The following is a 16,717-nucleotide window of genomic DNA, read 5'->3' as shown; positions in this document are numbered from 1 at the left end:
CCATTAAAGTTTTAAAAGTCATTCTCTCCTGGATACTGGTACCCTTGCATTGAAATCTCCACTGGTTCGACTAGTATATATATTGATGATTTGACTAGTATATATATTGATGATTTGACTAGTATATATATTGATGATTTGACTAGTATAACTGACTAAAATCTCTTTTTCAATGAAATATGAAGATAACGAACAGTAAAAAAGCTCAAAAGTTCATTAAAAGAATGCAAATTTGGGGCAGAGGAAACAAGAATCCCTAATAACATCAGAATGCCCCTTGTCATTTTCGGGCTAACGAAATAATCCTTAACATCAGAGGGGGGATCAGGTGCCGTAAAGGAGGAATTTCAGTTTGGGCGGGCATTGACAAAAAAGGGTCATTAAAGGTAATTATTGAGGGGTCACGTCCATAAGAAGATTTGTTTTCTATCTGTAAATATATATCGAAAAATTATTGGAGGACCCCCCCCCCCCCCGTGTACCCGCTTTCTCCATGACCCAAACCTATCCCCGGGGATCAGGATTTGAAGAAACTTGAATCTACACTACATAAGTATGCTTCCATATAAATATGACTAATCATGACTTCGCTGTTCTTGAGAAGAAGACTTTAAAAGATTTTTCCTCTGTGTAATTTTGATTGCCCATTGTGGCCCAACTCTACCCTGGGGTCATGATTTGGAAAGAATTGAATCTGCACTATGTCAGGAAGCTTTCACCTAAGTTAAATGTTTTCTGGCCCACTGGTTCTTGAGATGACCCCAACCACTTTTCACTGTTTCTTAATTATCTCCCCTTGCAAGAGAGCGTAACCCAACATTAAAAAAACTTGAATCTCCTTTATGAAAAAGGATATTCTATGCCAGGTTTGGCTGAAATTGGTTCGGTGGTTTTTGAGAAGAAAATGAATTTGTAAAAAGTTTACGACGACATCTACAGATAAAGTACAAATGATCAAGGAATGTTAAATAAACTCCCACAATACACCCAAATTAAAAAAAAAAACGTGTTATAACTGTGCGTGCTGTAATTACCGATCAAGAAGTTGACAGAGTTTGACAGAAGTTCATACTTTAACAAATTAATCGGAAAATATTACGGCAGATAATTCTAGCCTTTTATTTAAATATATCCCCAAATCATCTCGTGTGATGCTTTATTGCCCTCAGTCAGACAGTCTCGACTGCTAAAGAGAAGGATGTCAGATTTTAATTATACTATTTTTTAAAGTATAAACTAATACCGTTTCCGTAAACAAATACCTCGACATTGTGTGCACAAATACATAGGACTACTACCACTACAATAGCCTTGTCGAATTGAATCCAAAATCCCTGCTGGAAATAATTACGCTAAACATATTGCGAGTGAATATTTCATTTATGAATATTTTCCCAAACCAAAGCACTGATAAATACTAATTGTTTTGTTTAATGTTATGATGTGGTATGAAGTCAATTCATCTGAAAAAGTTTTTATTCTCAAATTCTGTAGACGAACATCGTTTATGGGAACCCTTTGAAATAAGGTATTTTAAAGACTTTTTTTGGGGGGGGATAAATTCCTATCAATACTCCATCTCCATTGGAAGGACATTGAAAACTTACATTTTAAAACTTCACTTTTGTTGTCAAATGAAAAAAAGTACTAAAATAATCAAATTTATTTTAAATTTTAATTATTTCCTTCATTCTTATATTAATCTCATCAGTAAGACTTACTGCCTTGGTATTTAGAATGTTGTCTAGGAATGACATCATTGGTATCTCATTCTCTAGATGATTCCGAATTTTTTCTGTTTATAATAAACCGAGAAAACATACATGTAGCGTTAAGAGCATACTTAAATTATTTGGTTCATATTCAAAATTTGTAATATATTTACATTCCACATTTATTTCGCTTATTAAGTGTTTGGAAAGCGACAGCATTCAAAACACCATAACACGGACGGGGGTCAAAAGGTTAAAGTACGCATTTTATTTTGACGTCAAAAACGTTGAACAAATGCTACGTCACAAGCGAAAACAGCTGTTGAAATGGCTCTTCCATTAATTGTAACTTATTCGAAGGGTAATTCAGGGGTTTTGAAATATAAATCACATTTATAGTCATGGCAAGCACAGGTACTTGTGGACAGGACCCCCACCCCACCCCTGATATTCAACCCCGGGGCTTGTTGGACATTTTTTCACAAATTATATTTATTACACTTATTCATCATGTGTATCATAGGAAAAATATCGCGAAAACACCAAAATAATCGTTCCACACAAAAATACCCCATTACACATGTCCTGTCCACAAGTACCTGTGATGGCAAGGAGTTAAAATTGTAAACATAAGCATTGAATCATTATTTTTTTTTTTTTTGAAAGATGTAGTCTCACAGTGGCGGATCCAGGAATTTCGTAACGGGGGGGGGGGGGGCAGTAGAAGGCTGGGGGCTGTATTGAAGCCCCCAGTGGGTCTAGGACAAGACCCTGGTGGGGTCCGGGGGCCAAGCCCCCGAAAGCTGACAAATTCTTACAAAGAAGAGATTTTTTTTCTTGATTTTAGGATAATGGACATATAAGTTCAACATACAAAAAATTCAAACGGGGGGGGGGGGGGGGGTGCACGCCCGGCGCGCCGGCATTGGATCCGCCTTTGTCTCAAACGCGCGTTACTCAATTTATTTGCACAAACCGTTGCAGTTACAAGACTACATCTTTCAAAAAATAATGATTCAATGCTTAACTAAATGCACATATTTCTTTACATTATGAGATAATTAAAGTTATTGTAAAAAATGATATTGAATGAAAAAAAGTTTAAATTTCTATATTTTGACATTTTAATATTAGAAAAATAAAATCAACCTGTCTCAATCAAAGGCGGATCCAGGGCCGGCGCGCCGGGCGTGCGCCCCCCCCCCCCTTTTTCAATATTTTGTATGTAGAACTTATATGTTCATTATCCTAAAATCAAGGAAAAAACATCTCTTATTTGTAAGAATTTGTCAACTTCCGGGGCCCCCACCAGGGCTTTGCCCAAGACCCACTGGGGGCTTCAATGCAGCCCCCAGAACCCCCTGCCTTCTACTGCGCCCCCGTTACGATATTCCTGGATCCGCCACTGTCATTGAAACGTATTTTGAAATACCCCGATAGTCAGTCAATGCTCATACATATGCATGTACTTACATGTAAAAGGCTAAAAGTAGGTATTATAAAATTTAGTAAAAACAAGCCATAAGTATTTACCACTTATAATATTGTTGATTATGTGAAGATACCTGATCTTTTTTATATTGAGTCTATGCTTAGACAGGGATAATTTATTTTATTTCATTAAAACATTATTTCAAGATAAGTTGATACTATACTCCAGTTTCCTTATTTTACTTGAGTTCTTACTCAGACAGAAAATCACGAGAACATTAACTGGACTGTTTAAACTGTCACAGTGGTTTTTCGCCAATGTCCAATGCTAGCTAGATATTGTCATTATTTGTTGGTTCTTGAAAATAATTAAGGTCTATTTATCAAAGTTATTTCAAGCTCCCACCTTGTACGGCATTCCCCTGTGTCTTCTTTACTTAATCATTCATTTAACTCACTGTTTACTAAGTCAATTAGAGAAAAAGCGTTTAGATCTGTAAACCGGACGATAAACAGCTGCTGGGGACTAATGCTTGGGTATCATGAGAGGTTAAGCATTATACATGTTTCTTATTTCTCTTGCCGTCAGAGTTTACTCTGTTTTAACTTTATGGCACATTGTAAGAGAAATTCCAGTAGGTAGGCGACAATGATACATGTCTTTCTGTCAATGTCTCCGCAAGCCCATTTCGTTTTGTCATTTAATTTTTTTTTTCTAAGCCATGCATAAAAAAGAAATGTTTGCACAGGAAATCCTTTAAAATCTCCAAAGTGTGAATATTTAACCAAAAAAAGTATTGGTGGCTAATTAAAATTTATACTTGAAAATAATATATGTCGGAAAAATAATTATAAGCAACCACAGGCAGGACTCATGGAAATAACTTTTTAGACACTTCAAGTTAACACCAGCTAAATCTCCTGCAATAAATATAAGATCGTCGAAAGTGCAGGTCCTGATAATAATGTGATATGACCTCATAGTTCAAGGGGGGAAACTCCTTTTAAACCATAAGACAGCAACATAAAATTATTTTACTCGACAGAAGAGGAAGTCCTGCTATGATAGTTCTAGTTTGGTATTATAACAACTAGGCTCTGCTTGAAGCAATCTGCATTTTAAACAAAAACATAGCTTTTCATCTTTTTATATTAACATTCTTGCCGAAACTAGAAAAGATATAATAATAATTATAATAATAGTAATTTTTTTAAATCAGAAGTCTCTGTCGAGATTGTAGCTCTAATGGTTTCTACTTATAACAAAGGAAGAGAAAAGTAGTAGTTGGACTTGAAACTTTGCAACAGCAATAAATAGAATAATGGTCCTTGGTGTAGTCTCCTTTCATGGCAAGATTGCAATCAGATTAAAACTGTAGGAGGAGTAGCCTTTTAAAAGAATTTTACAGAAATTTCTATTTTTAGTAATCATGGCAACACCGTTCATCAAAATCAAAAACCGATAAACAGAATTATGTATCTTAATGTAGCCTACTTTTGTGCCAGGTTATACTGAAATCTAACTAAAACTGTAGGAGGAGTAGCATTTTGAAAGTTTTTCACAAAAATTTCTATTTTTTAGTAACCATGGCAACACCGTTCATCGAAATCAAAAACCGATCTACAGAATTATGTGTCTTAGTGTATTCTACTTGTATGCCAACTTATATGGAAATCAGGCGAAAACTGTAGGAGGAGAAGCGTTTTGAAATTATTTCACAGAAATTTCTATATTTAGTAGCCATCCACCGTTCACCAAAAACAAAATCTAGTACACAGAATTATATCGTACTGTACTCTACTTGTGTGCCAAGAAATATTGAAATCCGACAAAAACTGTAGGAGGAGTAGCGTTTTGAAAGTATTTCTCAGAAATTTCTATTTTTAGTAACCATGGCACCACCATTCATTGAAATCAAAAACCAATACACAGAAGTATGTATTAGTGTAGTCTACATTTTGTCAAGTGATATTGAAATATGATAAAAACTGTAGGAGGAGTAGCGTTTTGAAAGTATTTCACAGAAATTTCTACTTTTAAATAACCATTGCAACACCGTTCATCAAAATCAACAACCGATAAACAGAATTATGTATCTAAGTGTAGTCTACTTTGTGCCAAGTAATATTGAAATCTGATAAAAAACTGTAGAAGGAGTAGCATTTTGAAAGTATTTCACAGAAATTTCTATTTTCAGTAACCATAGCAATACCGTTCATAAAAATCAAAAATTGACACAGAATTATGTACCTAAGTGTAGTCTACTTATGTGCCAAGTTATATTAAAATCAGACTAAAACTGTAGGAGGAGCAGCATTTTGAAAAAAAAATGTTTACAGACAGCTAGACAGACGGACGTACGACGGACACCTTCCTGTTGCATAAACTTATCTGGTCTCTGAACAGTAGAGCTAAAAAGCAACCCCAAAATTAACTACATGTACAACTAAAAACTCAAATAAAAATCTGGTATCCGGTACATTTATAACAACGTATATACAACAGGTGCCATTTAGGCATTAATGATCTTCTCTGTGTATGGATTGTTTCTGTTATAATTACTTTCCCACTGCTGTAAGATTTATGTTGGTTGATAAAACATGTACTTACATTCCCACTGCTTTGAGTCTTCTTTAAGCTTATTGTGATACTGTAGTAAAAGTTGTGTTGGTAGATAATACTTACATTCCCACTGTAGTAGGAGTTGTGTTGGTAGATAATACTTACATTCCCACTGTAGTAAGAGTTGTATTGGTAGATAATACTCACATTCCCACTGTAGTAAGGGTTGTATTGGTAAATAAAACTTACATTCCCACTGTAGTAGGAGTAGTGTTGGTAGGTAATACTTACATTCCCACTGTAATAAGAGTTGTGTTGGTAGATAATACTTACATTCCCACTGTAGTAGGAGTTGTGTTGGTAGATAATACTTACATTCCCACTGCAGTAAGAGTTGTGCTGTTAGATAATACATTCCATCCGTAGTAAGAGTTGTGTTGGTAGTACATTCCCACTGTAGTAAGAGTTGTGTTGGTAGATTATACATTCCCACTGTAGTGAGAGTTGTGTTGGTAGATAATACTTACATTCCTACTGTAGTAAGGGTTGTATTGGTTAATAAAACTTACATTCCCACTGTAGTAGGAGTTGTGTTGGTAGAAAATACTTACATTCCCACTGTAGTAAGAGTTGTGTTGGTAGATTAAACTTACATTCCCACTGTAGAAGGAGTTGTGTTGGTAGATAATACTTACATTCCCACTGTAGTAAGAGTTGTATTGGTAGATAATACTTACATTCCCTCTGTAGTAAGAGTTTTGCTGGTAGATAATACTTACATTCCCACTGCAGTAAGAGTTGTGTTGTTAGATAATACATTCCAACTGTAGTAAGAGTTGTTTTGGTAGATAATACATTCCCACTGTAGTAAGAGTTGTGTTGGTAGATTATACATTCGCAATGTAGTGAGACTTGTGTTGGTAGATAATACTTACATTCCCACTGTAGTAAGGTTTGTATTGGTAGATAAAACTTACATTCCCACTGTAGTAGGAGTTGTGTTGGTAGATTATACTTACATTCCCACTGTTATAAGAGTTATGTTGATTTTAAACACTTACATTCCCACTGTAGTAAGAGTTGTTTCGGTAGGGATCAGGTGCCATTGTGTAAGAATCCCCTGTCGACCGGTCACACCGGCCGTGTTCGCCTTGTCATTATTGGACAAAGGGAGAAATCTGTAGACAATTCAGTGTGTAAATAATTGTTTAAATTGGTATGAAGAACTTCAGTCAGAATTCGTCTTTAAATTACACTGTACTTGTTAACAATGTATCGACCATAGAAGAACTACACACGCTAACTCTCAACTCCCGCCTACATTTTAAACCCATTTAATTCAATACTAATGGCAATTTGGCCGTAAAATATCTTTGTTGAATGCAAAAAACAATTTAATGGAAATTGATAATTTTAATACTAGTGTTAAAAAGTTAATTACCCCTTATTCCAGCTCTTTAATAAGGGCTGTAGACAATATTTTCCATTGAAATTGGGCTTTAAAGCATCACCACATCCAATATTCTTGGATATGAATAAATGTTCCTTAAATATTTTATTATGTTTTACGCATATAGAATTAAGCATATATTATCAATAAAATACAATGTTTTAGTTGTAAGCCCCCCCCCCCCCTCCCGGTCAAACCAAAAAAGCTTTGGTATGAATTTGTGAAATTAAAGGCCATATTACCTGTAAAAAGGAATTTTTGTTTCACGGGGGGGGGGGATGTTTTTCCGTTGATTTCTATAGTGAAAAACACAAGTTTTGCCAAAATTATAGAGTTATCTCTTTTTGTTTTCCCAAAGAACTAATTTTTTTGAAAATTCGTATGAATATCTATATAACTATGAAAAATCATTCAAGTGTGTTAGCTTTTGAAAATTGACTTGGAGGTAGGCTAGAGAACAGTACTATCGTTCGCAGTTCTTTGCGAAATGATGACTTTTAACGAGCATATGGATATTCTTGTTTCATCAACTTGTTTATCAATAGCTTGCCTCGTTTTAGAAATTCTGAAATTCTTATTTTTTCCTTGCAAACGACTAAGACAAAAAAAGTCATGGTAAACAAATGTTTCAAAAGTAAAGGTGAATGCTTAGAATTTTGGACTAAGTATTCAAAGGAAATTTTGGGAACGTTTCACCGGTCCACTACCTATTGTGAATTCTATATATAGTCCAGTCAATTTCCATTTAACATCTGATTGTAAAAGGTTTTCTTTTTCCTTTTTGGTTGTAAACAACCTGTAGAATGCGCAATATAAATGTGGTAAAAATAAAAAAAACAGATGAGGAGTAAGCATTATTGTAAACTACATAAATAACTATAAAAAGGGATATAACTCTTGTCATTATAGTTGATTTTGGCTGAAATTTTCATGCATTTTTCTACATAAATTAATGTTAAATGAAGAGGAAGTGAAGTATATTGTGGATAATGACATTTATATGACCGTAATTTTGCTCCAAATATATTGCTTACAAAATATTAAAGTTTTATTGCATGGTGAATAAACAAACAAGGATAGAGAAAACACTTACAAAATGCCATAAATCTTTGTACCAAAACTAATGAGACTCCGAAGGCGGGGGACAAAAAATTTCTCAATTTGCTTGTTGTCCTTATTATAACACCTGAAACTTTTCAGTCCTACCTGTAAAAATGAACTCCTCTAGAAGTTCACAAATGTAAGTTTTATTGACAATACTATTTTTTCTCTGAAAATATCTACATTGTCTATTATTTTTTTTCCATTTTGATCTTTGAAAAATCAATTGAAAGTTGAAAACACAAAACGGTTAATATACAATTTAAACTGAAAGTTAATATAATGGAATTTTTCTGTACTCATTACAGCACCCGACACTTTTCAGTTTTTCCGTGTAAACATGGACTCTATTAGATATTCTCTTGACATCAGTGTATAGTTCTAAAAATTCCAACACTTATTCTGAATCTGTTCATTTTGTTTACAATTTTGCCTTCACTTTTAACCCTGTTTTATATTTTGATACAAAACTAAAGGTTACAGTCAGAGGAATCGTGGAATCAGGATTATGTATATATATATATATATATATATATATATATATATATATATATATATATATATATATATATATATATATATATATATATATATACAAGGGCAAATAAAACTCTTGTATATTTCCTCTATATATTTCTTTAATAATGAGTTGAGAACAAACGATATATAACACTAATCATTGCTATAAAAGGTCGACCACACATTTGTGCTTTCAATCAGATTCGCTTTTGCACAGCTTCTTCCATGGTTAAATTTTCAGATGTGGAGAACCCTGCATGTAAAATATTTATTTAAATTGTTTTAGTAAGAAATAAACAAACTTATGAATGATAACTTCTATAGATTTACTGATGTGGCACACTATAAAAGATATGCTAAACTAAACTTTGGTCATCAACAGTAAGACAGCCATGCAGCATATATCAGAGTCAGTGTTTGTGGGACTGTGTCATAAAGTGGGGACCTCTCAACTGGTGGCCATGAGGAGAGATGTGCTGGACATCAATGAGGTGGTGGAAAAACAAGTGAAAACAAGTGATGATGAGTACAGTGTGTTGTTGAGTGGAAGTTACAGAGAAGGATTTAGACTGGAAGGATCAGATATAGACATGATGTTTTGGTTAAATAATCACCGTGTGATCTGGAATTTATCTCAGTCTCAGTATTACAACACACACAGACATACACTGATCCTCTATGACTGTTCCGATAGTCCACCAGGATTCACTTTGCTATATTTACTGACGCCAAGTATCAACATAGTTGCCCAACTAGCTTGTATTAGAATGAATAACAAACATTGCATATCTAGTTCTATATACAGACAGATCATGTGTTCCGCATCACCATCTAATACTATTCCACATGGACTATGTTCCAGTGGAACGTCTAGAAAACTCGATTATGATAATGCTCACAGTTTTGTTTGTGACTTTTGGCATCCATCTGCCTCCTCATGGATAGACAGATGTCACTCATGGCCCCAGTCTCGTATTGTAAATGATATAGTGAAAAATGGATGTCACTTTGTAGCGATCGGACATAAGGTAGGATGTCATGAAGACCATGAATGGAGAATTTCTTTCTCTCTGGCAGAACAGAAACTTGTGTATGCAATGAGCCACTGTCAATTCTTAACTTATGGCTTACTTAAATTGTTCTTAACAGAAATAATTAGCAGTGATGTAGGTGAAGATGATAAATTACTGTGTTCCTATCACTTGAAGACTGCAGTTTTCTGGGCGATTCAACAAAATACAATAGCTCACTGGTGTCCAGAAAATCTCCTGGAATGTTTCTGGGTCTGGTTTCAACTCATCCTCAAATGGGTGTATGAGGGGGTCTGTCCTAATTTCTTCATCCCAGAAAATAACATGTTTCTGAGTAAAATTTACGGTGAAGCACAAAATCAATTATTTATCAGATTGTATGGGTTGTATGAGAAGGGTATAGCATTCCTGCTACACAGTCCCTCCAATAGGTCTTCTATTATAAATGGCCTCCATAACCCCAGACTCTCCATCTGTACAGATGAGCATACTCTAATTTCTGAGGTTGATTTTGATGTTAATCTTTTTTCAGAGATACACCGTTCTGGTACATTACACAAATTGAACTTACAAAGGTGTATGAGGTATCTACATACAATAGAACGGTCGTTGGGTTTACTTAATATGACACCCTATCAAGTCCTTATGCTACAGAAACTTACAGCTTCTGATCTTCAGAAAGCAGCCCTTTTATTGCAAATGAAGACTTGCACACAAGAAAACAAATTGAGGTATAGAGCTGACAAATTCTCCTGTCACATGCTGAATTTAGCAGCCAAGTTTGGTTGTATTACTGACATGATGTTTATAGCCATGTATTATTACAAGACCCTAAGATACATTAAAGTTTTATCTATTATAGAGATGATCAAGGTCAAGTTAGCACAGCCATATGTGATGTATAACTTTAAAGTAGATACAGAGATGTATACTGAGGCTGTAGGGGGACATTCATGGTCTACAAAGATGAGACAGGCTGTAGCATGGAATATTGAACCTGAAAATAAAATCCATTACATCAATGAATTGATACCAGAACAACAGTGTGCTCTACAGAACCATTTCCCTGCATATATTGTCCCATCTTTAACACTAATGTACATGCTAGAGATCTTGTGTTACAGACATGTAGACACAATGAGAGCACAAACAGCTCTAGATGATCTACAGACCCTGGTTCACTATGATCACAGACAGCTTATACCTTTAGATTACAGGGACATATCCTGGCAGATTTTGGGGATCTGTCAACAGTTGACAGGGAACCTCCAGGCTGCTCTATACTCATACCAACAATCTCTCAGACAAGATCATGTCCACAATATACAAACAGCTACAGAAATGAGAATACAGGAAATATGTCAATGGAATCGCTAAATCAATTATACTATTATTATTTTTCCTCTATTAAGAATACTAAAATGTTAATGGCTCGTGAAGGAATAATATTTGATCAAATTAACCTCAAGGTAATGTTTTTACACTGCAAAAAATTAAAAACATAACATGAAATATGTATTGTATGTGTATAAGCAATAAAATAAATGAACATGTCATCAAATGTATTTCTTATGTAGCATGAAATATATTACATAGCAACAACTGGGCAGCTTTTCTGATAACAATTGGTAAAGATAAAATGCAATAACCATCAACTTAAGTCATCTGGTATCTGACCTCACCTTGGCCACTGACCTCACTCATGAAGGCCAAGTGTTTGGTCCTTGTTTCACCCTGTTTACTTAATAAAGTCTAAATTGAATAATGTTTGTAGTTAAACTCTGTAGCACTGCATCTAGTCTTTAAAGGGAAATTTTTGTATTCTGTTAGAAATTCCGTGGGTTCTACTTGTGAACCATTATTAGCAGACCTGCTTTTTGTATTCATAAGAAGCAGAATATTTCTATGAAATTCTACGTACAAAAACATGCACTTTCGTATCCAATCAACTGGGCGGCATCATATGCAAAAAAAAAAAATCAAATTTGTTAAAGGTCTTGGGTGTTTATATGGTATAAAGAATCCATATTTGATTTACATCACTTTTTGGGTATACTGTAGCACAGTTCATCTGAAGTTTCTCCTTCATAGCAGTTTCTTTGTATGAAAAGGAAGGATAAGGGCTCTGCTTGAACATTTACTTGAAAACTTAATTAACTTTGCTTTAACAAATTTATTTCATTCTTCAAATATAACAAATATAACAGTCCTCTCACACGAAGAACACAAAAATAACATATATTTCAATGAAATAAAATTTCAGTGGAGACTTATCACTGGAAGTCCAGGTATTGATGGAGTAGTTTGGGAACCGGAAGTTCTAGTATATACTTAAGTCCCTCGGCTCCCAGACATCACCTGATCAGCAACCAGCATTAGTGTCTCAAATCACGTGGTTCACCTAGAAAAGAAAAAAGTGACTAAAATTGGAACCTTATTTATTCCAATTCCCTTTCATATTAGTAGCTTTTGAGTCAAATGTGTTTAGAGAAATACACCGGATAGTTAAAGCTTTATGAGCTGCATTTTTGAGAATTTTATTTTGCTGTTAAAATGTGCTGTTATGATAAATCTGTATGTAATTTAAACCTTTATGATCAATTACATGTAGTCTAAAATAAGAAAGTCTCGAGAAAGATTTCTGTACAATGGAATCCATAGTATTATATAAGAAATTTATCTCGTACAGGACGACAATAACGTAATTTTGCTTCAAACAAAGCTTATTAATAGTTTTTCTATCGCAAATGTGAACAACAGAAGTTTATATATGTTCTTTTTGTTAATCACAATTTTGCCACCAAAAATGCCGACATCAAAGTTGCAGCTCATATTGCTTTAAAATGTATAAAAAGTGAGAAAAAAATCTAGTTTCTTTTATTGGTTCTTGAAGCTATTTGTTATAGGTCTTTTCTGTGTTATTTCTGTCATCCACCATAAAGTCATTCAATGTATAGTGAAATCTTAATTAATAGTTTTACAAACTGCTTGCCATGTCAATTAAAGAAAGAAAAGCTTTCGTATCTTTAGACCGCACGATAAATAGCTGTTAACGACCAATGCATGGTAATTAGGAAGGTCATGTCTAATCTAAACACATTTATTTTTATCAATGTTAAAATTTACACTATTTTAACACCGGTACATTGGAAGAAAAATAAGGTATGCTACAATGATAAGTGTTTGGTTTGCTCAATTCCTCAGCAAGATCATTCAGTTTGTCATTTACATTTTTTTCCTAAGCCATGCCTTTATGATTTAGTTTTTAGTTTAGTCAAACTAAAGTAGTCGAATATTTTAATTTTTTAGCAATGCATAGATAATTCAAGAGAAAATGTATTATAAGAATAAATATAGTGAGGAATACTTAAAATTCTCCAATGTCGGAATATTTAAAGCAAAAAGAAAATATTGAAATGAACATCAAATCTCAGTTGATACATGACACTAATTTGTATCTTAAGATAAGAAACTACCGGCTGACTCGTGGATACAGTTGTTTAAATAAAAGAAAGATCAGATTAATACAAGTCAAAACAATCAAAACCAGTAATAAAATACTTCCCTAAAATTTTAGTGTTATAATCATATTTATATTTTACTAAAATTTCAGGGTCCTAAAAAATATATACTCGGTATCATGCCCGAGTAAATCAGTTTAAGCCAGTACAAGGGGAGTAACTCCTAAAACCTTATTTGGGCTACTTTAACTACATGTTCCATTCTGTGTCCTTTAGAAGAGATTAGTAAACTTAGAATAGTCCTATTTTGGACTTATTTCTCCCCATTGCACCTAACATGGACCATACTTTAAGCCATTGCTGTAATAATATATATTTCAATACATATACCTTTTTATCTTTTAATACGGTACATTATTGTTGAGCACAGTGGTTAGGGCGTTTGCTCTAGAGTCGCGGAGTGAGGAGTTGATTCGGGTTCGAATCCCACTGTAGGACGAGGAGACCGGTCCTTCGGAATAGACCGTATAAACCGAGGTCCCGTGTCGCACAAAAAAGATCCCTCACTGCTCAATGGCCCTAAGTGCCGAGTATAGGTCAAATTTTGCAGCTCTCCAACGGCAAGTGGTGGCGTCTCCATATGTTTGAAAATTCTCGAGAGACGTTGTACAACAATAAATAAATAAACAACATTATTGTTGAAACTTGAATACTGTTGATACTGATCTAAAAAGACGTCTAGCAACTCCATTACCAACTAAGAGATCAGAATAAAATCAAAAAATGGAAAATTATCTCAAATTGCAGTAATATTTCTGAAGGTAAGTTATATGTATTACACATGTGAACTTGCTTTCCCAGATAAGGAAAATTTGGTAAAGTAAATAAAACTAAATTTCCCTATTCATTACAGCTTATTTAAGTCAGTTCTATGTGTCATTTCTTTCTTACTGCTGCAGGAGCTGGTTGGTAATATTTACATTCCCACAACCTTTAAAAGGAATTGTTTAGGTTTTGTGTTACATATATACTTACATTTCCACTACTTTATGGGACTTATTTAGGCTTGTGTTGGTAGGTACTACATATATACTTACATTTCCACTACTTTATAGGACTTGTTTAGGCTTTTGTTGGTAGGCACGGTACTACATATATTCTTGTATTCCCATTGCAGTAGGACTTGTTTAACAGGGTGTGTAGAGCTTGGACCAGATCAATAGGCCGTAGTCCATTGTTGTTTCTCATTGTTACATTTGCTCCATGAGCCAGTAGGAGGAGTATAAGGGGTAGGTCCTGTCTCCTGGCCACCTCATGGAGAGGGGTGTTAAGGCTCTTAATAGAATTCACACAGGCTCCTAAATAAAGAATGTAAAACAAGCTGGAACATAAACTGTAAAACAGGTTCCTAATTAATATAAAAGTAAAATTATGGAGGTAAAACTGAATTCCCACATGCATGTGAAAAAAGTTGGTGACCTGCTCGTAGCAAAGCTTTGGCACATGTTAGACTGCCTTGACAAGCTGCTACATGAAGAGGAGTTCCGACGTGACAGTCATGTATGAAGTCCACATAAAATTGAAAATGTTATATGTTGAGAAATTCAACAGAAAATCATAGTTGTCAAATAATCAGAAAATCTACATAAATCAGTAATAAATGTCATATATTGAATACCTTTAAAGAAATTGCAGATTTAGTAAATATGTAGAATCCTCATAAATTATTATAAATTGTTAATTTTTAAAATTGATACGAAATCCTTTTCTATCAATGGTGACTGTTAATGAGCATATAAGTTTGTTAAAATTTTAAGTTTTAAAATACTGCAGTATACCTCTGAGAGTTGCTTCATGCAGAGGAGAAGTTAATAGAGGAGGAGGATTAACATATGCTCCCCGCTATAATAAAATCCTGACAATGTCTACATGTCCACTGCTGGCAGCATCACAGAGAGATGAGCTTCATCAATGTTCCTTACATTTACCTGAAAATTAATATATATAACACTGTACCTATGTTAGTACTTGCCAGGTAATATTTACTTTAAAAGTCATAGATATACTACCTGCCATACACTATATGCTTAATTCAGTCAATATGTGAGTATAAAACTGACAATATATGATCTTTAATAGCACCTTTGCATTTCATTGATTTGATCATTGTAGTGATTTTTATCAAAAGTAGTCTAAAAATACCTATACGGCACCTTGTGCATGATTAAACAAGTGTCTTCGAATTTTTTTGCTTAAGAAAGTTTTAACTCAGATTTTCATGCAGGTATACCGCATAAGCAGAAATTTTAGCGAGGATTTAATTTTGGCATTATTAGGGAGGGTTCTGAGGTCGCTAAAATTGAATATCGCTAACATTTTATTCTGTATCGGATGTTACAGCTATCTCTCCTGAGATTATAAAATCGCTAAAATTACTTCTCGCTAAAAATATGTACCGACTTTTTAGGATAAATCGCTTAATTTGTGTCTCGCTAAAATTTCCACTTATACGGTATTTAGCATCACCAAAATAATAATTGCATGTAATATGCCAGCATACAATATCTCTAATAGACTTTTAAAAATGTACGAAATTAATATTATCATTAATATTTAGAATATTTTTTTTTCATATACAAATGTATTGAACATCTGTGGAAGGTACTCAGTCTAGGGTATTGGAGTGTTTTTCTGAGAAATGAATTTATAACTACATGAACTTTGAGAAAAGTGGTGCTAATGTAAATTTTATGAAATGACAACAGCAAATTTTAATTTTAAATGTATTGTTTATTTTTATGAAAAGGTGTCTGTATACTGCTACACTTATGTACCTTTTCCCATAGTGTTTGTCTATCAAAGCTGTCCTTACCCTCTGGATAACCCGTGTCCAGCTTCCCTTCATGTTTCAATTTATCCCCCACTTAATTGAATTTTGAACGTATATGATTGTAAATGTAACTTCCTTTAAGTTCATTTTCAACATGCATACTTTATTCGCATGCATTTAAGACAAATGAGACAAAAAAATCGTTCAGGTTATCAGAGGAACACGTGGTTATCAATCATCTAAAAGTTGTGGAACTACAAAGGAACTGAACACTGGTAAGTAATTTCGTTTAGTCCTAAAATGTACCCCCACTAATCTTCATAACATTATAAAAAGTACGTTGATATATGAAATAATCACCTTGAGCTCCAATTCTTAAAGAGCAGTAAAGGGACACTAAAAAAGAAAGAAAAAAAAGAAGAAACAGCTCACACGTGGATTAGTGATCTTGACGTAGGCACTTTAACCTCTGTGTCATATTTGTTCATATTAGCTCTTTAAAGTTTTAGAATCATTTGTATTAACGTTTGCTTTATTTGATGATAAAATGATTTGCCAGAAAGAAACATTCTGTAAATCCATTACCAATTAGGCAGATTTTTATTTTTACAATTTAATC

The 16,717-nt window shown here is 33.9% G+C and overlaps 1 protein-coding gene and 1 pseudogene across 1 annotated transcript; one reads left to right on the top strand and one right to left on the bottom strand.

The window, feature by feature from the left end:
* Window positions 1–9,147: 9,147 nt before the first annotated feature.
* LOC133174907 (uncharacterized) lies at window positions 9,148–11,368 on the top strand (the record flags this gene model as incomplete). The annotated part of the gene is made up of 1 exon (XM_061310000.1): window positions 9,148–11,368. A coding segment is annotated over one exon (2,037 nt), but the record flags the coding sequence as incomplete, so codon positions are not given.
* Window positions 11,369–12,062: 694 nt separating this feature from the next.
* Window positions 12,063–16,173, bottom strand: LOC133174906 (ankyrin repeat and SOCS box protein 13-like; annotated as a pseudogene).
* Between the last annotated feature and the right edge of the window lie 544 nt (window positions 16,174–16,717).

The sequence above is a fragment of the Saccostrea echinata genome, unplaced genomic scaffold (genome assembly GCF_033153115.1).
Source record: "Saccostrea echinata isolate AGI-Se365-2 ecotype Australia unplaced genomic scaffold, CSIRO_AGI_Sech_v1 ptg000060l, whole genome shotgun sequence".
Taxonomy (NCBI): Eukaryota; Metazoa; Mollusca; class Bivalvia; order Ostreida; family Ostreidae; genus Saccostrea; species Saccostrea echinata.
This window is presented reverse-complemented; position numbering and strand designations above follow the sequence as displayed.